The sequence below is a fragment of the Mchenga conophoros genome, linkage group LG12, assembly GCF_057382185.1.
Source record: "Mchenga conophoros isolate Kocher_MC1m ecotype Shallow Benthic linkage group LG12, M_conophoros_male_GT1.1, whole genome shotgun sequence".
In the NCBI taxonomy this organism is placed as follows: Eukaryota; Metazoa; Chordata; class Actinopteri; order Cichliformes; family Cichlidae; genus Mchenga; species Mchenga conophoros.
Genome location: NC_140537.1, coordinates 10,586,680 through 10,607,449, shown reverse-complemented (window position 1 = coordinate 10,607,449; position 20,770 = coordinate 10,586,680). Strand labels below are relative to the sequence as shown.

General features: G+C 39.5%; 2 protein-coding genes across 3 annotated transcripts in view; one reads left to right on the top strand and one right to left on the bottom strand.

Annotated features, from left to right (window-relative positions):
- top3b (DNA topoisomerase III beta) overlaps positions 1-18,316 on the bottom strand; it is a 28,526-nt gene extending 10,210 nt beyond the window's left edge. Inside the window, exons 1-11 of the mRNA XM_085293671.1 lie at positions 18,115-18,316; positions 12,073-12,204; positions 11,634-11,740; positions 10,793-10,867; positions 10,355-10,545; positions 9,738-9,894; positions 9,538-9,651; positions 9,223-9,313; positions 7,882-8,036; positions 7,577-7,682; positions 5,085-5,231 (exon numbers count right to left, since the gene is read on the bottom strand). Of these exons, the coding sequence (XP_085149797.1) occupies positions 5,085-5,231; positions 7,577-7,682; positions 7,882-8,036; positions 9,223-9,313; positions 9,538-9,651; positions 9,738-9,894; positions 10,355-10,545; positions 10,793-10,867; positions 11,634-11,740; positions 12,073-12,204; positions 18,115-18,184 (1,345 nt within the window). The 5' untranslated portion in view covers positions 18,185-18,316. The remainder of the gene's footprint in view (positions 1-5,084; positions 5,232-7,576; positions 7,683-7,881; positions 8,037-9,222; positions 9,314-9,537; positions 9,652-9,737; positions 9,895-10,354; positions 10,546-10,792; positions 10,868-11,633; positions 11,741-12,072; positions 12,205-18,114) is intronic.
- LOC146562163 (uncharacterized) lies at positions 13,301-17,681 on the top strand. Of its 2 annotated transcripts, none has more exons than XM_085293674.1 (3): positions 13,301-13,447; positions 15,452-15,624; positions 17,257-17,681. In XM_085293674.1, the coding sequence occupies exons 1-3, from the start codon at positions 13,433-13,435 to the stop codon at positions 17,483-17,485; spliced, it is 417 nt and encodes a 138-aa protein (XP_085149800.1). In that variant the 5' UTR covers positions 13,301-13,432; the 3' UTR covers positions 17,486-17,681. The 2 variants fall into 2 exon arrangements, with proteins under 2 accessions (XP_085149800.1, XP_085149799.1); XM_085293673.1 differs by having other exon boundaries at positions 13,312-13,447; positions 15,449-15,624.
- Positions 18,317-20,770: the final 2,454 nt, after the last annotated feature.

The window sequence follows — 20,770 nt, the reverse complement described above, 5'->3', positions numbered from 1 at the left end:
TTTAGCAAGGATTAGCTTGCTGCAGGCGTGGTAATTCTTTAATGTTCACAAATCTCTTCACTACGGGTGGGTGATATAAACGATATACGATAGAAACGATATAAATTTGGCCAACGATATCGGTACCGCGATAGCGCATGATGATGATGTCATCAAGCTGCTACAGCTGCGATGCTTCCGACCAAAACAGTAGTTGTAGCAACCACTATCATCTACAAATTATGCCGGGGGACAGTCATAGCAAAGAGATGAAGCACTTTTTGAAATATGGGGAAAGCTAAAAACTGTGCTTCCTCCACTTCCGTAACATGGATTCATTAATGTTGAATTCTCTCGCAGCTGTTTTATTCCCATATTGTTGCAGTATATTAATAACTAACCTTGTATTGTGGATAAATAATCTCAGTTCTTCTCCTGACTGAAGTTTGCCCCATGTATAGCATCCTGCTATGCGATTGCATTTGTCCCTGACCACCAGAATCCGTCACGTTAACATTTATTGAGTAGGAAAAAAAGTTAATAAATGTTAACGTGGGAAAAAAAGTTGGCGTTCATCCTCCAGCTTCACTGTGCTAATATTATGCTAATATAGCTGTGTCACTAGCAATCACGTAGCACAACATTATATACCAGGCAGTCCAACTTCAGTAACCCTGCAAACGCCCTTGCTGTTTAGTTTTCTGTCTTCATTTATGTCGGAAGTGGTAGCAGAGCTGTACGTTTTAACTAGTTTCAAAAGTCTCTCAGTCAGAACATGGTATGTTATGTTTAGCTGTAAACTAGCGAGCTAACTTCCTGTTAACTTCTAACTCCGTTAAATTTAATAAATTCTGTTTTCATGGATGCATGGATGTTAAACTTAATTGTTACACCTGGTAAAGCAGCAACGCTGATGATTTTATTAAAGATTAAAGAATTTAGACCGTGTTTAACTCTCAGTGTTCGTTTGACTTAGGGACCTGAAGAGATGGAGTTTTGGACCCAGATTACTCCGCGAAGCTCCTCACTACGGCAGCCGTAATGCTCTGACAATCCATCAAGCAATGCGGCTTACCAAAGTTGTACTAAAACATTTTTTAACAGATTTCTGCACGCCAAAATCGATTCGAGGTCAGTAAGCACAACCAGAATTCATACATAAGGCACACTCTCAATTTTTGAGAAAATTAAAGGATTTTAAGTGTGCCTTACAGTGTTGGTCAAGTTACTTGAAAAAAGTAATCAGTAACTAATTACTGATTACTTCCCCAAAAAGTAATCCCGTTACTTTACTGATTACTTATTTTCAAAAGTAATTAATTACTTAGTCACTTTTTAAAAACCCGATTTACAACCTGAATAGGTGATAAAGCGATAGATCTTTCAGCCCAATTCTACTTTTTCTGCATAATCCATCATACAAAATGTAATCAAATGGAAAAGTCTCTTTTTTTTAAACTTGTTTTTATCAGTTTTAATCTTTTAACTTTATGCATCAAGCGAAAAATTTAATTATATGCACCATTCTCTGACTTGAAGAAATTAGTTTAACATTTAAACCTATTTTCTGCACATTCCAGCACATAAAATAAAAATTTTTTGTCAAAGGAGCTTGCAAAGAAAAGCGTCTGGACTTCTTTAAGTTGCTTGAAGATGTTTCACCTCTCATCCGAGAAGCTTCTTCAGTTCTAAGGTCAAATGGTGGAGAGTCCCAGATATAAACCTAGTGGGAGTAACCCCCCCCCCACAGAGGGAGAAAAGGACCCCCTGATGATCCTCTAATCGCCTGAGCCAAGGTGTGAAACTGGGCGTGGGTCCCAATTAGAGATGGACCGATCCGATATTACGTATCGGTATCGGTCCGATACTGACCTAAATTACTGGATCGGATATCGGAGAAAAATAAAAAATGTAATCCGATCCATTAAATATCACGAAAGCACCTCACAAAACTTGCAACACGCTGTAACTCACCTCAGAACGTTAGCACGTCGGAGCAGTATGCATCACGTGATAGAGCGGCTGTGGCATGCGGGACCTGTCGGTGGTCTGGATAGCATTTGGAGCTTCGCTAGCAACCCGGCATTTCATCTCCGACAAAGTTATCCCCGAGAGAAGTAAAGCAAGTGTGTAAGTCCATCTCTGAATGTCTGTCTGTAAAGCATTCCTGCGTTAAGCTTAACGAGCGACTGCCTCTCGCTCTCCGGCTGCTACTTCAATCATGAAACTGCTTAATGATCAGCTGATCGGCTTTTCTGTCGCGACTCTTGTTTGTCTCTTGTTTGCTTTTGGCCCACTTTGCACCAGACAGAGGAAACCAGCGACTAAACAACAGCAGCACGTTTAAGCTTGATCAGCTGTTGTTAGAATTTATTTATTATTACTTTCTACTCCAGGATCTTTTTCTACAGCTGACGCTGGTAACTGTGCAGGGGCGGATCTAGCAAAGTTTAGCCAGGGGGGCCGATAGGGCATTAACAGGGAAAAGGGGGCACAAAGACATACTTTTCTTTCTTATTCTCATTTAAAATGTCGAGCTTTTAATTATTTAATATTTATCTGAATCTTACACCCAAAGTTTTAATCTGATGTAAAATGTATAGAAGTCCATTCTTGTATATAGTAACTGTTAAGTCTAATATACCCTAGTAAGCTATAGTACTTTTTCCTTTGGGAAGGTACCATCTGTGCAGTCTGCAATTTTGTTGAAGAAAGATGTTGAATCTATTTAATATTTCTTGAAAAAGAATTGATTTCTGTGTATTTTTTTTTTCACACTGCATCAAATTAAGGTTGATTACGTCGATTAAGCATCATGAGGTGGAGCGTGAGGGGTGGTTCCCTATTTTTTATTTATTTATTTTTGTTGTTGCTGGGAGTTGGAACCCTATTAGTTAGGTTGCTTAATATTTATGCTAAGTACTCTTTAAAATACCAGAATAGGGAGGATGGTGTAGGTTTAAGTTTATTAGATTGATCAGTATTGCTGAACTATGAATTTTTTTTTTTTGCATACAGGTATAACAGAATAGCTTTGGTGTAGTTGTTGTTTTAAACTTGAGTATGAACTTATACAAAATGCAGCAAGATATTTAAAAAACAGTTTTGTTGATTAAAAAAACACTATATCGGATTCATATCGGTATCGGCAGATATCCAAATTTATGATATCGGTATCGGACATAAAAAAGTGGTATTGTGCCATCTCTAGTCCCAATCAGCCAGAGTTTCGGGTGAGCTCATTGTGAAACCTGGCCCCATCTTATCATGCGAATTCCTGAGGTCAGCTGGCCCAGGATGTAAGTGGGCGTTAAGGCGTCTGGGAAGGGATCTCAAAACTGGATTATAGATGGCAGAGAGTTGGTGTCGTAAACCCCCGCCTCTGTTCAAAGATGGTCGCTCACAGTGGACATAGATGGCTTCTTTCACTCCTCTTTCAAACCATCTGTCCTCTCTGTCCAAAATGTGAACATTGGCATCCTCGAAAGAGGATTTTAGCTTCTCGCAACTTAAAGAAGTCCAGACGCTTTTCTTTGCAAGCTCCTTTGACTACGATGACCTGGATGACTGAGAACCTTCACAGACAACATTTTTTTGTGTTTACACTTTCAAATAGATGCAAGTAAAACACAGCAGAAAATAAATAAAATCAAAGACTCAGCGGTCCTTTTGCTCTATTTTCACCTGTAAAGCAGGAGTGGGGTTGGCGGAGGTTTGCCCTGGTGCAGGTGTGCCGCAGTGGTCAGTTGAAGAATCCGCGAGTTTCTCTGTGAATTTCCCATTACGTCGTTGCACACTCGGTGCTTGTTTAGGGGTTTTTTTTGCTGTAAAAAGAAGTTTTCTTCCCACGCACAATGGACGCAAATGTTTTTGTCACTTTTTATGGAATCAAACTCAAAATAAGGTCAGTACTTCCACGCTTTAAATGCTGCATGCTCATACTCTCTCCCGCACTCGATATATTATCCATTGTTGATCTGCACACAGCTGTTGTCACGAACGTCGCACTCGCTTACGTCATTGTCATGAGACATTCTCGCAAAAAAATAAATAAAAAAATCACGGTTTAAGTAACGCAGTGTTCCTACAGGGAAGTAACGGTAATCTAATTACCGTTTTTGCAAAAGTAATCCCTTACTTTACTCGTTACTTGAAAAAAGTAATCAGATTACAGTAACGTGTTACGTGTTACTGCCCATCTCTGGTGCCTTAAAGTGTGGAAAATACGTTATACAGAAGAAAAGAATATATCGCGATATATATCGTTACCGCACATGCTTCAAATTATACCGCGATATGGATTTTAGGCCATATTGCCAGCCCTACTCTGCACTGAAGATCTAAGCCATAATCTGATTGTTATACAAGTCAGAGGAGTAGACAAATAGATCCTTTCTTAATGTAAAGATCTATTAAGGTTTGATCTTCCCAAGACATGTTTAAAGGAAGTGTACACAACATTAACAAAAAACATTTCTGCAGGATTCTTGTCACTCATCATATCAGCAAAGCGACTAGACTATGGGGGAACAAAGTACTGCTCTGCAAAAAGAACACTCAAGCCTGAGATGCATAGACTCATGTAAATTTTTCTTCCACATGACTGCACGTTTAAATGATAAAAATTTTGTTGGAAGAAAGGGAAATACTGTTGCAGTTTGGGCCTGTTTTCCTGCATCTGGGTAAGAAGTATGGGTGAGACTATGTTTAATGAAGCAGTAAATTCTTAATCAAGCAGCTCTAAAGCACAATGTCAGGCCATCGTTCACGGACTCAGAAAGCTGATTAAGGACTCACTACTGACATTATTTGCAGCTGTATTCTAAAATAGTTATGAAGAACCACAAAATATAGACAGGTGTCAAATCCTAAAAACTCCATCTGAATAGTGCCACCATGTGGTCTGTATCTTGTCTACACCAAAAGGGCATACAATCACAGAGTCTGGCTATAAGCAAAGTTTATGATGTCATAAGGCACCTTTGACAGCTACATAGTCACAAGCAATTACTCCATACACTAAGCAAACAATGATGTTAATACAATGCAATGGTTTACTGCAGGTAAGTACTGCAAAATTCTGCAAAACAATCATCTATGTTTACCTGGTGATATAAGGGTTCTTCCACTACATGAGAAAGCCTCTGTGCCAATGCTGAACTCTATAGTGGTTTGTAGGTACTTGCAGTCTTGACTTACAGTGGCAATAAAATGCCGGGTAATGTACTCATATAGCCGCCAGCCATCACTTCCTGTGGGAAGAAAAGAACACATTTGGGTATACATAGTTATTGATGTACTATTCTAATATTCTACAGTGTAATAACTTCACACTGTTAGATGTTGGGTTATTCAATTTCAAATACTTTTTAGAATAGTGTGTCTTGTGCCATATTAGCACAGTAATGTATTGACAGAGCAGTGCAATTAAAACAAGTGACCAGAGTAGTATACACAGTAGTGAAGCAGCATGATCAGTCTAGCAGCATGTAACATAAAAATGAATCAGATACGATATGAAATATGACCATGAAAGTTCTGTGACAAGAATACAATATAAGGTCCTGTTTCAGTCACTTATGGATACTGTGAGGGGAGTGGGGGCACATTCTGATTTAGGACCAGAGGACAGAAGCTACTAGAGTCTCGTGATTTTTGCCCCCATGGTGCGGAACCTTCTGCCTCATTGCAGAAGTTGAAACAGTTTGTTACTGGGATGGGACGAGTCCTTTAATATACCTGTTTCAGTACCACATGGAAGCTCCTGTCAAGCATCATGGTGGCTAAGATGAAAAGGCACATGGCTCAGTACGTGAGTAGGACACAGAAAGGAAACACCAGAGGGGCAAAACACCAGCTCCTGGTAGAAAGAGCAGTTGCCTGAGACTGTAAGACCAGACTGACCAACCTGTGCACTACCTGGATTGACTACAAGAAAGCCTATGACTCAGTGCCTTCCACATGGATCTTGGAATGCCTAGAAATATACAAGATCAACAGGACCCTAAGATTCATCAGCGATTCAACAGGGACAACTTCAAATCAATAGCACAAGTCACCACCAAGTCCGGGATGTACCAAGGAGGTGCCTTGTCCCCACTGTTGTTCTGCATAACCTTGAACCCCCTCAGCCAGATCATTAACAAGACTGGCTTCTTCTGTCTGCCACGCTGGGGCCTGTCCTTCAATAATGGTTTCTCTTATTGCTCCCCTTCATTCTTGGGTTTCTGCTGTCTGTGGTATTCACCAAGCACATGATCAGCTGTGACCATTGTCAATAAGACAATGTGTCATTCACACCTGGCATCGATGGAGGCATTCATGGAGAGGAGGTGACTAATGAACGAAGAGGAGCAAGAAGTGAAACCATTATCGACGGACAGGCCCCTGCATGGTATGTACCACTGGCAGACAGAAGAAGTGGCTGATATTGAAAAATCCTACTGACACCTGGAGAAAGCTAAACTGAAACACAGAGGCACTAATGGTGGCAGCACAGTACACAATACAGCACAACTTAAAAGTGAAGCACGAAGTCGATAGAGGCTGGGGTCTACCACAGCAAGCAAGATGCCAGGTGCAGGCTGTGCAAAGATGCCTCTGAGACAATCACATAACAGCAGGGTCTAATATGCTAGCAGGTAGGGAATAGTGTGTATGTATATATTGAAAATAAAAATTCCTGTTTAATTAATTAATTTTTTAAAGGATAGCTGACCCACTTTCAGGACATTTTTTCACACAGTTATTGATTTTACTATGCCTGTTGCTCATTTTTGTTGAATATTTGTAACATCTAATCTTAATAGTAACAGTTTGTAAAAAGAACTGAGTTCATCTTATTGGTGCTACCATCTACCAGTTAGTCATGCAGTGGCCCTGTGGGAAAATTAATTGCCCACCCCTGTGCTAGAGAGAATTTAAGAGTTCAAGTTAAATGGACTGATTCTTACATATAGCACTCCCCCAGAGCATTCAAAGCCATTTTTATACAACATTTCACCCACTCAAACAAGCACTTTCTTCTACTCTTTAAGTGCTTTCTATCAAAACATGCACACATTCATACTCTGTCAGATGCATCAGAGAGCAACTTGGGGCATGCAGGCTGGGTCAAACCACCAAACTTAAGATTAGCAAGTGATCTGCTCTATCAACTGAACTACAGCCAACTGTGTGAAGTTTTCAACTACTATCATTTGTGAGATTTTAGAGCACCTAATGCTTCTAAATGATGACAAGCTTTGTGCACAGGTTGCTTTTGAAATCTGTTGACTCGCCTCAATAAAAATGCCCAAACCATCATTAATTTGTGACAAATTGCTTTTTTAAACCAAATTCACAAATTCCACAACAAAGGATATTTTTTATTTTAACTATAATAATATTTTAACTATAATAACCATCAGACATCCTAACATGTTATATATAGGGCTTTGAATATTCAAACTCTTTATTAACCTAACATTTCCTAGATTGACTAACAGAAAATATGTCTACAATATTGCTCATTGCTCCTTGAAGGCATGCCCTATATAAATAGAGGTGTATCATAAAAAGAGGTGATATTGTTCAGTTATTTGCCTGTATTGCTCACCTAGTTCTGCTTCCGTGGCAGCACACATGGGAGTAATAGGTGGATGATCTCCAGCATCAGTGCCCTTCCTGGGTTGGTTTATTCCAGTTGAAAGCAGAGCTTTTACCTGATGAAAAATTAAAAAAACCTTTTATCATTTTCAATCACATTAATTTCTAAGTGGCTCTTTCTTTGTACTACTGTAGGATTGCCTTGATGTGACTGTTGTTGCGATTTGGGGTTGTGTGAATAGAATTGAATTGAACTGAATTGAATGAATCACTTTATGTATACACATATGAGCAGCCTTGAATGAATGTACTCACCTCTTCTACCCAGAAGGGGTTGTTGGTCTGCTGCTTCAGTGTTCCCTTCAGGTCGAAGTTTGCTGGGTAGTGGGTCGTCTCGGTACGTGGGTAGCTGATGTAGCCCTGTGTATATAGGCGCTCAGCAATCTGCATAGTATGCTGGGGACCCATGCCTGAAACATAATATCACATCCTTTATCACATCCTTTTTCTCTTTAATTCTTTCACATTTTTTCTTCCAGCAGACAGAGTACACCGATGAGGAAGGCTGGATGTGATTGGCTGCAAACTGGACACACTTGAAACTATGGCATAGAGGCTGTCACTAAACAAACTCTTATCCATCTATGTATAACCCAGATCACCATCTGCACCATTTACTGGACAGGCAGTGGAGCATCTTCTCTAACAGACTCATTCACCTGTGCTGCCACAAGGGCACACCCAGCAGTCTTTCATGCCACATATAATAAGTACAAAGAAATACATCATCTAACAGAGAAATGCATTGAGATATCTTATGTCACATAAGTAATGGGTGTGATGGTCAAACTCATTAAACATTAAAACAATAGAAAACCTGAGTCCATTCCTGTGAATATAAATTCCATTCAAAAGACTTTTTATGATAAGTTTAGATATAAGGTAAGAATAGAACAGAAGATACTCTCCAGTAAGTGACTGTTCCTCTCGATCGCAAAGGATAAAGTGTAAGGTGGGTTTTCCAGTACATGACCCTTACCTTTCATTGAAACAATATTAAAAGTACAAGGATCAAATATAAAGACAGTATCATTTTATTTTTGCAAACATAATAATCAAAGATCAGAACAACTGTCAGTGTTATAGCAGCCATATTCACAACCCGAATTCCGAAGAAGTTGGGACACTGTGTAAAGCGGCGATTGGCAATAACAGTTTTATTTATAAAGCACATTTGATTACAATTTAACTCACGGTGCGTAACACAGTAGCTAAAAATAGTGGATACCCCTCAGCCTCCTAGTAGATACACCAAGGATATCCTATTCCGATCACTCAAAATACTTTACACTACACCACATATCCATAAAACACATCCTGCATCAACACATGTATCAATTTAGAATCACCAGGGAACCAAACGTGTTCAATTATATTTGAGTCAGTTTCATCTAATCAAGCTTAACATTCTTAGTTCAAACTTCATAAAGATTAAACAAACCAAAACAAGAAAAAAAAACTATTGTTTTTCCTATCCATGACTCATGAAAAACCACAAACCCATCCCCTCAGTGTATTTGTATGCTCAGGAGAAATGACAGCTCATGAAAAAGTAAATATAAATAGCTGTAAATGTAAATATACATATGTAAATACCTAAGGCAGAACTAGCCACTCTCAACATCTCCACTGTGTTTAAGGCTTGAGGCCTCTGCTTGGTCTTCTCCTTCTTACTCACCAACTCAACCTGTGAGAGAGAGCAGACACCTGCTTAAGCAAGCTGACCTAAATTTATTATAATTCAGATTGACTGGAAAATGTTTTATAAAGCAGACGTTTGTCTTTGTAGTTAATTTAATATTTGGTGAAACAGGAAACGGAATAATAATCATGACCTTCATAATGTCAGACAGCACATGTACAATAAAAAAATATTATCTACAAACCACAAAGTCTGGTTTTTGCACTCACCTGCGCATCCCTGGATGTTTTCGCCAGGTTGACAAACATTTGACCCACCTCTCTGTCAAAGACCCTAACTCTGTTCCAGTCCAGTGTCAGTGGACTCTCCTTTCCTTTAAAAACCTGAACAAAGCACATCATTTCTGTCAATACCGCACAGCAGAAAGGAATCTTTGACAGTGTGGCAGGAAACTGAGGTCATGGTTTACCTTTGCCTGGATGACCCAGTAAGTCTCTGGTTTAAAGGACTGGATCTTGTCATGGCGTTCCACACAGAAGCCAAGTGTTGGGGTCTGGCACGGACCAAAGGAGATTAACGAAGAGTCTAGATTGCCATATTTCCCTTGAAAATACTTTGTTTGGAACCTGAAAATTAGTTTAGTCAAGAAAAAAACCTTAAATGAACAGTATAAATATCTTTGATCAGCTGTAATCAACCATGTTTTCAAAGATTCTGGAATTTCATAAACCTCTGACCAGATGAACTAAGCTTTGGATGGAGGTGAAATCACACAAAAACAGTGCTCTGTGGCATTTTGAGTTTGGGACCCCCTTTTTTTTTTTTTTTTTAAATTAGTGCAGTTTGAAATTGTGGTATTTAACTAACCTTCCTCTTCTGCTTGATTAATCACACAATTCTGAGCTTACGTGAGAAATCAAAGTCAAAGTCAAAGTAAACTTTATTGTCATCTCTGCTACATACAGTACAGTATATAGAGAGATGAGACAATAAGGCTCCAGTATCACCAGGGTATTTATTTGAATTGTAATTTTGAAACCTTCTACATCAGTAGACAGCTGTGTGTGGGTGAAGAGAGCAGTGTACCGGGTGAAGGCACAGCCAATACGCAGATCCAGCTCTTGCCGTGCATCTACTGACAGAGCTTCATTGTGATTGGGCTCTCCAAGGCGGTTCATAGCATTCCAGATGTCAGTGTCAGTAATGGAGCTGAATTTGGCACGGTAAACACTCCTGGCACTTCCCTTATTCATCACTGGCTGAATGGCATCCAGCACCTTGAAGAGAATTACAGGTGAGGCAGAACACAGAAACAAACAGCACAAAAAGATCAAGAACACGAACAGGACAAAACTAGAAAGAGCACACAAAATTAAATGACAGCAGCTTGAGCATGTACCAGGTCACTAAAGGATGACTGTAGGCCATCTGATACAGCTACAACTATAAGTTTTATCAAAAAGTTTGAAAGCCTTATGTTAATAGAGAGTACTAATAAGAAACAGATGTGGTGACCAGCATTACCTCGAAACATATGTTCTCTCCTTCTTTGTCACAGTCCAACCACAAAACCACACAGTCACTGCCTCTGGCTTCAACCTGACATGATACCACAAACTTACGGTTAACAATGCAGTGCAGTGAAAACATATTTGCACCCTCCCAAATTTGTTAGTATGCTGTGCAACTGTGACACGTTTCAAATCTTCAAAAGAATTATATTAGAAAGAGAAAACCTGAAATAAATACAAAGTGCAGTTTTAAAATGATGATTTCATTTATTAAGGGAACAAAATCTATCAAATATACCTGGCCCCTTTGTTGATAGTGAATTAAATGTGATTAACTACATTTTGGAAAGCTGAGTTTAATTTGATTAGCCAGATAGCCTGATTAGTGCCAGATCTACTGAATCAAGAGATCTTTTAAATAAAACCAAGTAGGCTAAAAGATCTCAAAAAGCAACACATAATGGGGTTTTTTGTATTGTGGCACCCAGAAACAAAGTCATTTCTCAGGCTCTGGGACTCAAGTGAACCACGGTGAGAGCTATTATCCACACATAGAAAAAAACCTACAACTGAACTCCAACTCCAAAACTTCAAAAGTATTGCTCAGTTGGGTTATTCCGCAGGACAATGATCCAAAACCATTCAAGGCACTTTACATTAGGGAAAGACACTACATCAAGATCGATAACATAATAATACACCAGCAAGTCTACATCTGAACAGCTAAAAAAAAAAAAAAGCCAAATAGGTTTTGGAGTGACTAATCAAAGTCCAGACTCTAATCTGATTAAAATAAGAAATCACATAACAACTAGTACCGATGTATTGTAAAGCCAATTAATGGGTCAACCTACCTGAAGAAACTTGACCATATTGAGTTTAGGGTTGGCCTCCTTCTTTTCAGTAGGAGCTTTACTAAAGAGTTCTGCAGGGTCTACTTTGTCCCAGTTGTTATATTTCCCTGGAAAATAAAGAAAAAGTGCAACATCCTTCACATTCACTACACTATTGCTGTGGACCGATATCAGCCATACAGTTCATATCACTTGATCACTGCAGTGTACTACAATACAATGACTGACACTTTTTTTTTATACAATGGTGCTTCACAGAAAATAACCCCTTCATCATCTGACACCAATAAGTTGTGGCGTTTTGAACTGTATTATTTTATAAAACTGTCCCTAATAATCTGTTTTAATTACTCCTCCCATGTAAAATTAGGAGGTGAAAAAAAAAAACAGTGAAAATTTAGATCAAGGCTGAGCAAGACCTAACATGGAGGATACCCACCAATAAAATCGAGACTCATCACATGCCCACAAACAGAAGTCATCTTAAAGTGTACAGTTTGGCCCTGGAAAATGCCGGTGTATTCGTGCACTGAGCATGCGCCATTGAGCCCCTTGCGACTTGTACAGTTTCCTAAAGAAAAAGGAGAGCAAATTAGGCATGAAAAAGGCTACACGGTTATCTTATTATAATTACAAACAGATAAGGTCATTCAAAACATTTCAATGTTCATGTTAAAAAACCAGAAGCCTTAATACAAATTTAACAGCTCAAACAGCAGATGAATTTTAATTGACAGGTCAACACCTACACCTTCATTTTGCTGCTCCTTTTATGGAGATCCCATCTCATCCTATCTCTAGCATCCTCCTCTGTCACACCAACTCTCTGCATGTCCTCCACGACCCTGCATTCCGTTTTCTTCTATGGGCTTGGAGAGTTTGGAGGTATGGTCTTCACTCCAGACTGTATAGGAATTTCAAGACCATACCTCCAAACTCTCCAAGATCTTGTCCACCTGCTCCCTACTCTCACTACAGATCACAACGTGTTTGCAAACATCACAGTCCACAGACACTTCTGTCTGAGCTCATCTGTCAGTCTGTCCATCATCACTGCAAACAAGAAGTGGCTCAGAGCACTTCTCTGATGTAATCACCAATCTGCCCTCATGCATATCTTGCACCACCCTAACCACCCTCTTGACATCCTGATGTATTAGTTTGGGGTCTTTATGGTGTAAGGTCTACCTTACAACATAAAGTGCCTTGAGGTGACTGTTGTTGTGACTGGGTGCTGTATAAATAAAACTGAACTGAATTAATAAATGACTTGTTTTGCTTTTTTTTTTTTCTACTGAGCATTTTACATTTAGAAATCAATTTAAAAATGAACTTCTGAATCACGGTCAAAAACTTTACAGAAAAGTTACTTCACTTTTTTGTTCTCTCATACTGTAGTCTAATTGCTGATGAGTCATAGAAGCAGCCATTAGCACGAGGCCAAAGTGGTCGTGAGCAAGCGTCCTCTCCCTGCTTACATGAAATTTCTGGTACAGGCTGATGTCCTTATGAATAAAATGACTCTCTCAAGGCTGAATTATAATGACAGTACGCAAACTATTATGACAGTAACTAATATATTCCCCACCCCCTACACAGACACAGCTACCCCAGCCTCTTTGAGGTGAACAACCCAATCAACAATGCACACAAGCAGAAATCCAGCCAAGAACAGGGCACATATATAGAGGTAGGTCCAGAAACAGTTCACAGATCGACTCCAAGCCAAAGAACAGAGTGACCACCAAAGAAAGGCAAAGAAGCTCCACTGCACCTAACTCCAGCCAAACAGTCAAGCCATGGAACAGCTCCAGGTAAGTATGCTGCCTTTTTGGTTTTTAGTAATGCCGACTGACATACAGCAACGTTAAACTCAGATGGGCTTTAAGGAACACACTAGTAGATTTATGGATGTTTTCACATCTTTCAACTCTATTTAATTCAATCTGCAGGTTAGTAAAATTAAACAACATTCATTTTCTATTAGAGCTGGATATCGTCACAGATTTCTATAACTGAATTGATTTGATTTTGACTCAGACAGTCAGAAATATTATAATTCTTATTACTTATCAGTACATATCCATATTTTTATATATGTATAAAAACAAAGCTGACAATTGTAAGACTTTAGAGGTGCAAGCATCACAGCAGATGCCTTTTTATCAAAGTGACTGAGGATAAAACACAGAAAAAAATAAAGTAGATTTTCTTGGCCTGGCTTTTATAGCAGATAACCCTTAAAAAGATTCTGCAGTAGTTAAAAAACTGAAGAAAACCACAAGTCAGTATATGAACATTACCCAATGCTGCTGAAGTGAAAATCAGAGCAAAGTTACAGAGGTTTTATAAGAGAAATAGCCAAGTGTTTTGCAATCTAAGCATATTTTGTAAAAGCTTAAATTTCTTTGGTATTGAACCGCAGAAATTAGGCTCTCTTATCGGAGGTCGGTTTGGGAAAAAAAAATAAAAAATGGCGGGTGACAGCGTGCAATCAACAGTATACTGGTGCGTAAAAAGCAAGCAAATAATGCAGAAAACAGAGATTATTGATGGTAAACTGGTCTCTTGAGCACACTGTGAGAGAGCAGTGAAAATGTTTTTCAAACATGAAGCGTACTTTTGCTCTTCTTTTGCTGCTGGTTCAAACTGGCAGCTTCTGAATGTGTGAGATGTCAGCTTTCAGCACCCCACTGCATGTCCGCAGACATGAATGAGCTGTGCTTTGTGTTTACATCTGTTTACCTGCTCTCAATTGCTGTTTTAGCCGTTTGGTGGTTGTTGAAATAGTTTTGTGAGGTTTAACCTGAGATTCTGGCGTTTCTGGCAAAATACATTTATATTTAAAAATCGATATTGCATTATTCAAACTAAAATCGATTTGAATTAGAAAATCAATTTTTAAAATCCCACCCCTATTTTCTACATACTTACTTTATTAGACATCTATAGCGGTGTTCAAATATCTGCATATCCTGACTGCACAAGTTAAGTGTATGAATCTATTACAAAAAGAAAAACATTTGTATGCTGAACCCACTACAGCATTTCTGTGAGTCCATTTTTTAAAGACCAGTACAGGAATGTTATTCACCTGACTGGCAATATCTACCAGTAGCTCAGAATAAGTAATTTGTACAATAGGAAGAGGTTATGCCAGATTTCCTAATATAATAGTAATTAAAAGCTGGGTCTCTGATAATGTAGGGAGTGTTGTTCAAGTAAAGTAAGTCAGTAAAAAAGAAAAGAGCAACCCTGTAACATCGCTGTATGTGATCAATCTTGAGAGCCAGACAATGTAAGAGAGAGAACCACAACAACCCACCATGAACAGGCACAGTGAAGTGGTGGTGAGGAAATCTTTTAACAGGCAGGAGTTTAACAACTCCTGGCAGAACAAGGCTCAGTGTGGGACCCATTTACCTTCTGTGGACAAATTAGATAAAGGACCCAGTCACACCTGATGAACTGAACAGGGTGACCTTATCTACTTCAAACCAACTTCCAAAATTATGTCAAGGCAAAAGTAGCGCTGCGTGTTTTTTAACTTAGAGGTGACAGAATATTTGACACCTGTATAATATTTTTCCTTAAGAAATATGAGCGTGGCTTCCGCTAAAATCTTTAATAATTGTAAGAAGCCAAAACTTACAAAGTAGGACAGGAAGTCTAAAGTCAAAAACTATCCCATCATAGGAGACCAGTATTACATTTGCCACCTTTAGAAGGTATAGAAACCTTGGTGATGTGTCTGGGTTCACCGATTAGAAACTCATCAATCCATCAAAACATAAACTCGCTGACTGTGTGTTCAGCAGCTGCGTGTCTTTCTGCTGTGTCTGCTGGCCCTTCATCAGTGCGTGGCCCTGTCACTGAGCAGCCAGTGTGTGGACGAATCTTTCTGCACGTACAGCCTGCAGGACTACCACAGCCAGCTGGTCAACCTGCCCACCCGCATCAACGAGCGCAGCATTGCGACCTGGAGCTACGTGTAAGTGCTGGAACCTGCAACGCAAACTCTTATGCTGATTCTGCTTGGCTGAGAGAATGTTGAATGGGATGGGTCTATCCAGCAGTGTTAAGTCTAGTACTAAGAAAAAGCATCTCTCCATATTGGAACTTTACAAATTAGCAGAAAAAGCTGCGGGAGTCCTTCATTAAAGCACAAACTTTGCGAAGAAAAGCAACTTTTGTAGCTTTTTGTTTCTCTGTTTGTTTTACACAGAGAAAAATCTCCAGTATGTCTGCAGAAGTTGAGGCTTTCGTAACATTTTTCAGATCGAAAGTGAAATAATACAAACTATTGTATTAATTAAATATCTTAATTTTTATAATTAAAATATATATATTTTTAAAAACTCCACACTTTTCACAAGCCAATGAGCCATTACACTCTGAGCCATGAGCTGAGGGTTGTTAGGTTAGACAGTAATTAATATTAATAAAAATGTCTACACCACCATAACATCTGTTTTCAGCAGCACAACAACATTCCTCCAATTAACATCGGAAAGCCTTCCAAGAAGACAGAGTAAAGGTAGATTTCTTATGCCTTAGTATATTGTATATTTTATTTTATTTGACTTTGACCTTTGTCTGTACTTGAGACTATTTACATATTTTTACATTTAAGATTATGGTTTCTTAAAAAAAAATGGAAACCAATGAGTAGTTCATTCTTAAAGACCTGTGTTTTTTTCTAATTTGAATATTTATTAATGCTCATTAATAACAAAAAAAAAGTTATTCTTATGTGATTAATCAATGGAATAATCGATAGATTACTCGAATATCCGATAGCTGCAGCCCTACAAATTAGAGCTCTGGATCTTTAAACTCGATCCATTTAATAATAAAACTCACTGGCTCACAGCCTAATACGGGAGACGTGGACATCCCTCTTGTTTGTTGCAGATCAAGGTGTAACTAGAGAATGCATTTCCTGAAGAAAATGCAGTGTGAATGCTGACAGCTGAATGGTTTGAGCTGAAATGTAATAATTGCTGAATATTTAGTTTAAAAAATCTTGAATGAGCTGAAATACATTGAATCATTCACCTGAAAGCAAAAGTGCAAAACTGTTGAAAGCTGAAGTTCACACAGAAGAAGTTTCAAAGTTGGAAAGTACCTGAACGTCTTTAAAGTTAAATTAGAAAAAGCTGATTAATGACAAAAGAAAATTTAGCATCAGAAAACTTCTGAATGAATAATGAAGTCCGGTATTCCTTAAATCACTAGAAGAGTGGAATTACGTATTTTAAATGTCTAAACTCAAGAATAACAAATGAAAAAAAAAAGCTGCAAAAAAGCTGTTGCATGCGTATGTCTGTGAGTCTGAGTTACTGATGCTCAATGGGGAAACAAAGACATTAGACAAGGTTAAAAAACTTAACACCTTCCTACTCTTCCAGGGATGCTGATGCTATTTTCTGGAGAACTGATTGGCCAGTAGGTGGTGATTTCTAATCTGGAATTTAACCTGCTCCAGAGCAGGTTAGATTCACAGCATGAGTTACCATGGTGAATTACCTCAGTAAGAAGTGAACCACCTTTGTAGTACAGAAAATCCAGATAAGCCCAAATCCAGATTCACAGTATAGGCCTACTCTTCATCTCTCACCAGGGAAAACATCGACTTGAACCGGGTGCCTCAGGTCATCCATGAGGCCAGCTGCCACACCGGCCACTCCTGCAGGGGACTCGACAGTGAATTTGGTTTAGAGACCATCCCCGTATCCCTGAGGATGCCAGTCCTCAAAAAGAACCCCAGCTGCTTCCCCTCAGCCAGCTACTCTCTGGAGTTTGAGCTCATCACTGTGGCATGTATATGTGCCATCTCCAGACACAGCTGAACACAACAGAGCATGCTATGGTCAACTTGGGCCACTGGAAAACTTCACCAACATCCACTGTTTAGACAAAGTATAGTTTTCACATCAATTTTACTGAGAAATAGCCCATTTCACTCATTGTGCTTGTTTTCCAGAAGACACTGAAAAGGTTATCAGTTATTACACACCTGTTAACAGCTCATTAAAGCAATCTGAGACACTTTATATTATACGGTGTCAATTCTGTGTCCATGTGTAGTGTTTTGACAGCCTTGTTATCACAACACTTTTGTTTAATTCGAGATCCAGTCTAAGAGTGTCTAAAAAAAGAGAGTACTGCTTTAACTATTGTATATAATATGTCATTTAGCAGTACAGGCAAACACAGGAAACAAACCAACAAGTCCAACACTGGAATCATCATTTGGATTACTCTAATTAAGACAAGCAGGCCAGCCAGGCTTATATATGCTGAGTGCCCAGATTTAAAAAATCCTTGTATTCTGAAAAAACAAAGAAAGAAACAACAAAAACAAAACAAAAACCAATCAAACGCCAAAAAGTCAGCCGATCAAAGCTAATCAATTTCATTTCGGCTCCACCATACTTCCACTGCGTGCTGATCGACACAGCTTTTACTCTGTACCCACCTTTAGAAAGGATTTTGGCAATGGCCTGAGCCAAGGACGGCTTCTCCGCTACCATCAGCACACTTCTCATGATGAGCAGTTTCCCTCAGCTGTCGCTTACTGTCCCAATCTTGTCAAAAGGAAACACTGACCTGTGCTATGCTTATCACCGGCTAACAGGCTGTGTGAGAAACTACTGCAGTGGCCATGGCGCGTTCTACCATACGAGATCTACTTCCGGGTGAACGTCATGGCCTTTGCCTCCCATTTAATTAGTTTTAATGATTTGATTTTCTTTATCGTCTTCTCTGCTATTATTATTATTATTATTATTATTATTATTATTATTATTATTATTATTATTATTATTATTATTATTAAAAATTGGTAGTGACAAATAAGGTGACAAATTAAATACAGACTCGTAGCTCAGCTAACTCAACAAAACTAACAAAAATATATGCGTGAGGAGCGTAACATAATTTGAAAAGAAGCTTACCAAATGGACAAACCCAAAAATCTGAAAGAAAATTTTTATTTTCAGGTAACGCTGTCGTTTTCTTCCGTAATCTAGAGGTTTTAGATTTTGTTTAGGTTAAAGTGAATTTAAAAAACAAAAGAGACAAAAAAAGCTATCATATCTTTTTGTCTTTTCTTAATGCCGCGTTGTCGTTCTTGCGACAATAAAATGGCACGACTGTGTGTGTGTGTGTGTGTGTGTGTGTGTGTGTGTGTCAATCAAAATTTGGACACAAGATGGCGGTAGACGACACGAAATAACCGGGTACGTCAGTCATTTTCTTCTACCCAAAGTGAGAAAACAGATCATCTCAGCAGAGCAGGTGTTTGTTTTTCTAAGAGTTTTACATATATCTTTGTGTTTGGTTGGTTGTTTTTATTTACGTGTTTATTGTACTGATGAAGACCAGCCATGTGAATAATGGCAGCCTGGATTCTGTTAGGCCGAAAGCAAACAGTGACAATGATCAGAATAAGAAACAAAGATGTCATGCTGTCACTTCTATGATCCACCTTTTTTTTTCTTTAAACACTGCTACACAGCTGTGTGTACATCCATCCATCTAGTACATAGTGTTCTTTGAGAACTGCGTGGGCCACTGGGGCAAAAGGGCAAGAGCTAGAAAAGATGCAGGGAACTGAGGGTGTGGAAGCTGGTCTTCTCTTCATCTTTGGGGAAGGTGATGGGATGCTGACCCCAGGCAGATGGTGATGAAAGAATTGTGTGTGTTGTTTCATTCACCCCCTCCGCTACACTTCAAACTAAGTCATCAATTAAATGCATCCTTACAACCGTTCCCTCCATGCTGCCCATTGAATAGGCAGATCTTCTGGGCTCAGTCTGTGGCTCTACCATTTTCTCTTAAAGACAGTGTTGCTAACCAATAACATTTATCTGGTTATTAAACTGGCTATGTTTTTATTCTAATATTCAGAACAGTCTTTGAGGATTCTGGAAAGAAGTCTTTTTAACCTTTTATAATTTCCAAATATCTCTTGTGTATATTTTGGGAAAACAGTTTGTTACCTCTGTGCCATAAATTTTACTATGAGAAGCTACACACCTCCCTCTCCCAAGCCACCTCCTCCAGTTTGTCCGGGGGGACACAAAGGCATTCCTAGGCCAGCTGAGAGATATAACCTCTCCAGCATTTTCTGGGTCTGCTTCAGGGCCTCCTCCCAGTGGGACATGCCCGGGAGACCTCACTCAGGAGGTGCCCAGGAGGCATCCTTGTCAAATGCCTGAACCACCTCAACTGGCTCCTTTCGATGTGAAGGAGCAGCAGCTCTACTCTGAGCCCCTCCCGGATGACCAAACTTCTAGCCCTATCTCTAAGGGAGAGGCCAGCCAGCCTTCGGAGGAAGCTTTTTCCACTGCTTGTATTCGCAGTGTTGTTCTTCAGACACTACCCAAAGCTTGTGACCATAGATGAGGGTAGAGACAAAAATTGACCGATAAATTGAGAGCTTCACTTTTATACTCAGCTCTATCTTCACCACTATGGACCTGTACAGTGTCAGCATCACTGCAGCCACAGCACCAATTGGTCTGTTGATCTCCTGCTCCCTTCTCCTGTCACTTGTGAACAAGACCCCAAGATACTTAAACTCCTCCACTTAGGGCAGGGACTCGTCCCTGAGTGGGCACTCCACCCTTCTTCTTCTTGAGCATCAGATTTCTAGGTGCTGATTGTCATTCCCACCGCTTCACCCTCGGCTGCAAACTATTCCAGTGCAAGCTGGAGGCCATCACCCAATGAGGCCAACAGAACCACATCATCTGCGAAAAGCAGAGATAAGATTCTGAGACCACATAAGTGAAAGCCTTCCACCACTTAGCTGTGCCTAGAAATTCTGTCCATAAAAATTACAAACAGAATTGGTACAAAGGGCAGCCCTGGCGGAGCCCATCACGCACGAGGAATGAGTCTGACTTATTGCCGGCTATGCGGACAAACTCTTGCAACAGTTCTATAAGGATCGAATGGCCCGTAGCAATGGGCCCCATACTCCCGGAGCAACCCGCAGTACACCCAGGGGGACACAGTTGAATGGCTTCTGCAAGTCCACAAAACACATGTAGACTGGTTGGGCAAACTCCCATTCACCCTCAAATTTTCTTGACAGGATAAAGAGCTGGTCCAGTGTTCCACGACCC

Bases quoted from the DNA above. Each gene is read 5' to 3' on its own strand.
- LOC146562163 (XM_085293673.1), top strand. The intron at 15,625-17,256 runs GTAAGTGCTGGA...ATCTCTCACCAG, and splicing joins ATTGCGACCTGGAGCTACGT to GGAAAACATCGACTTGAACC.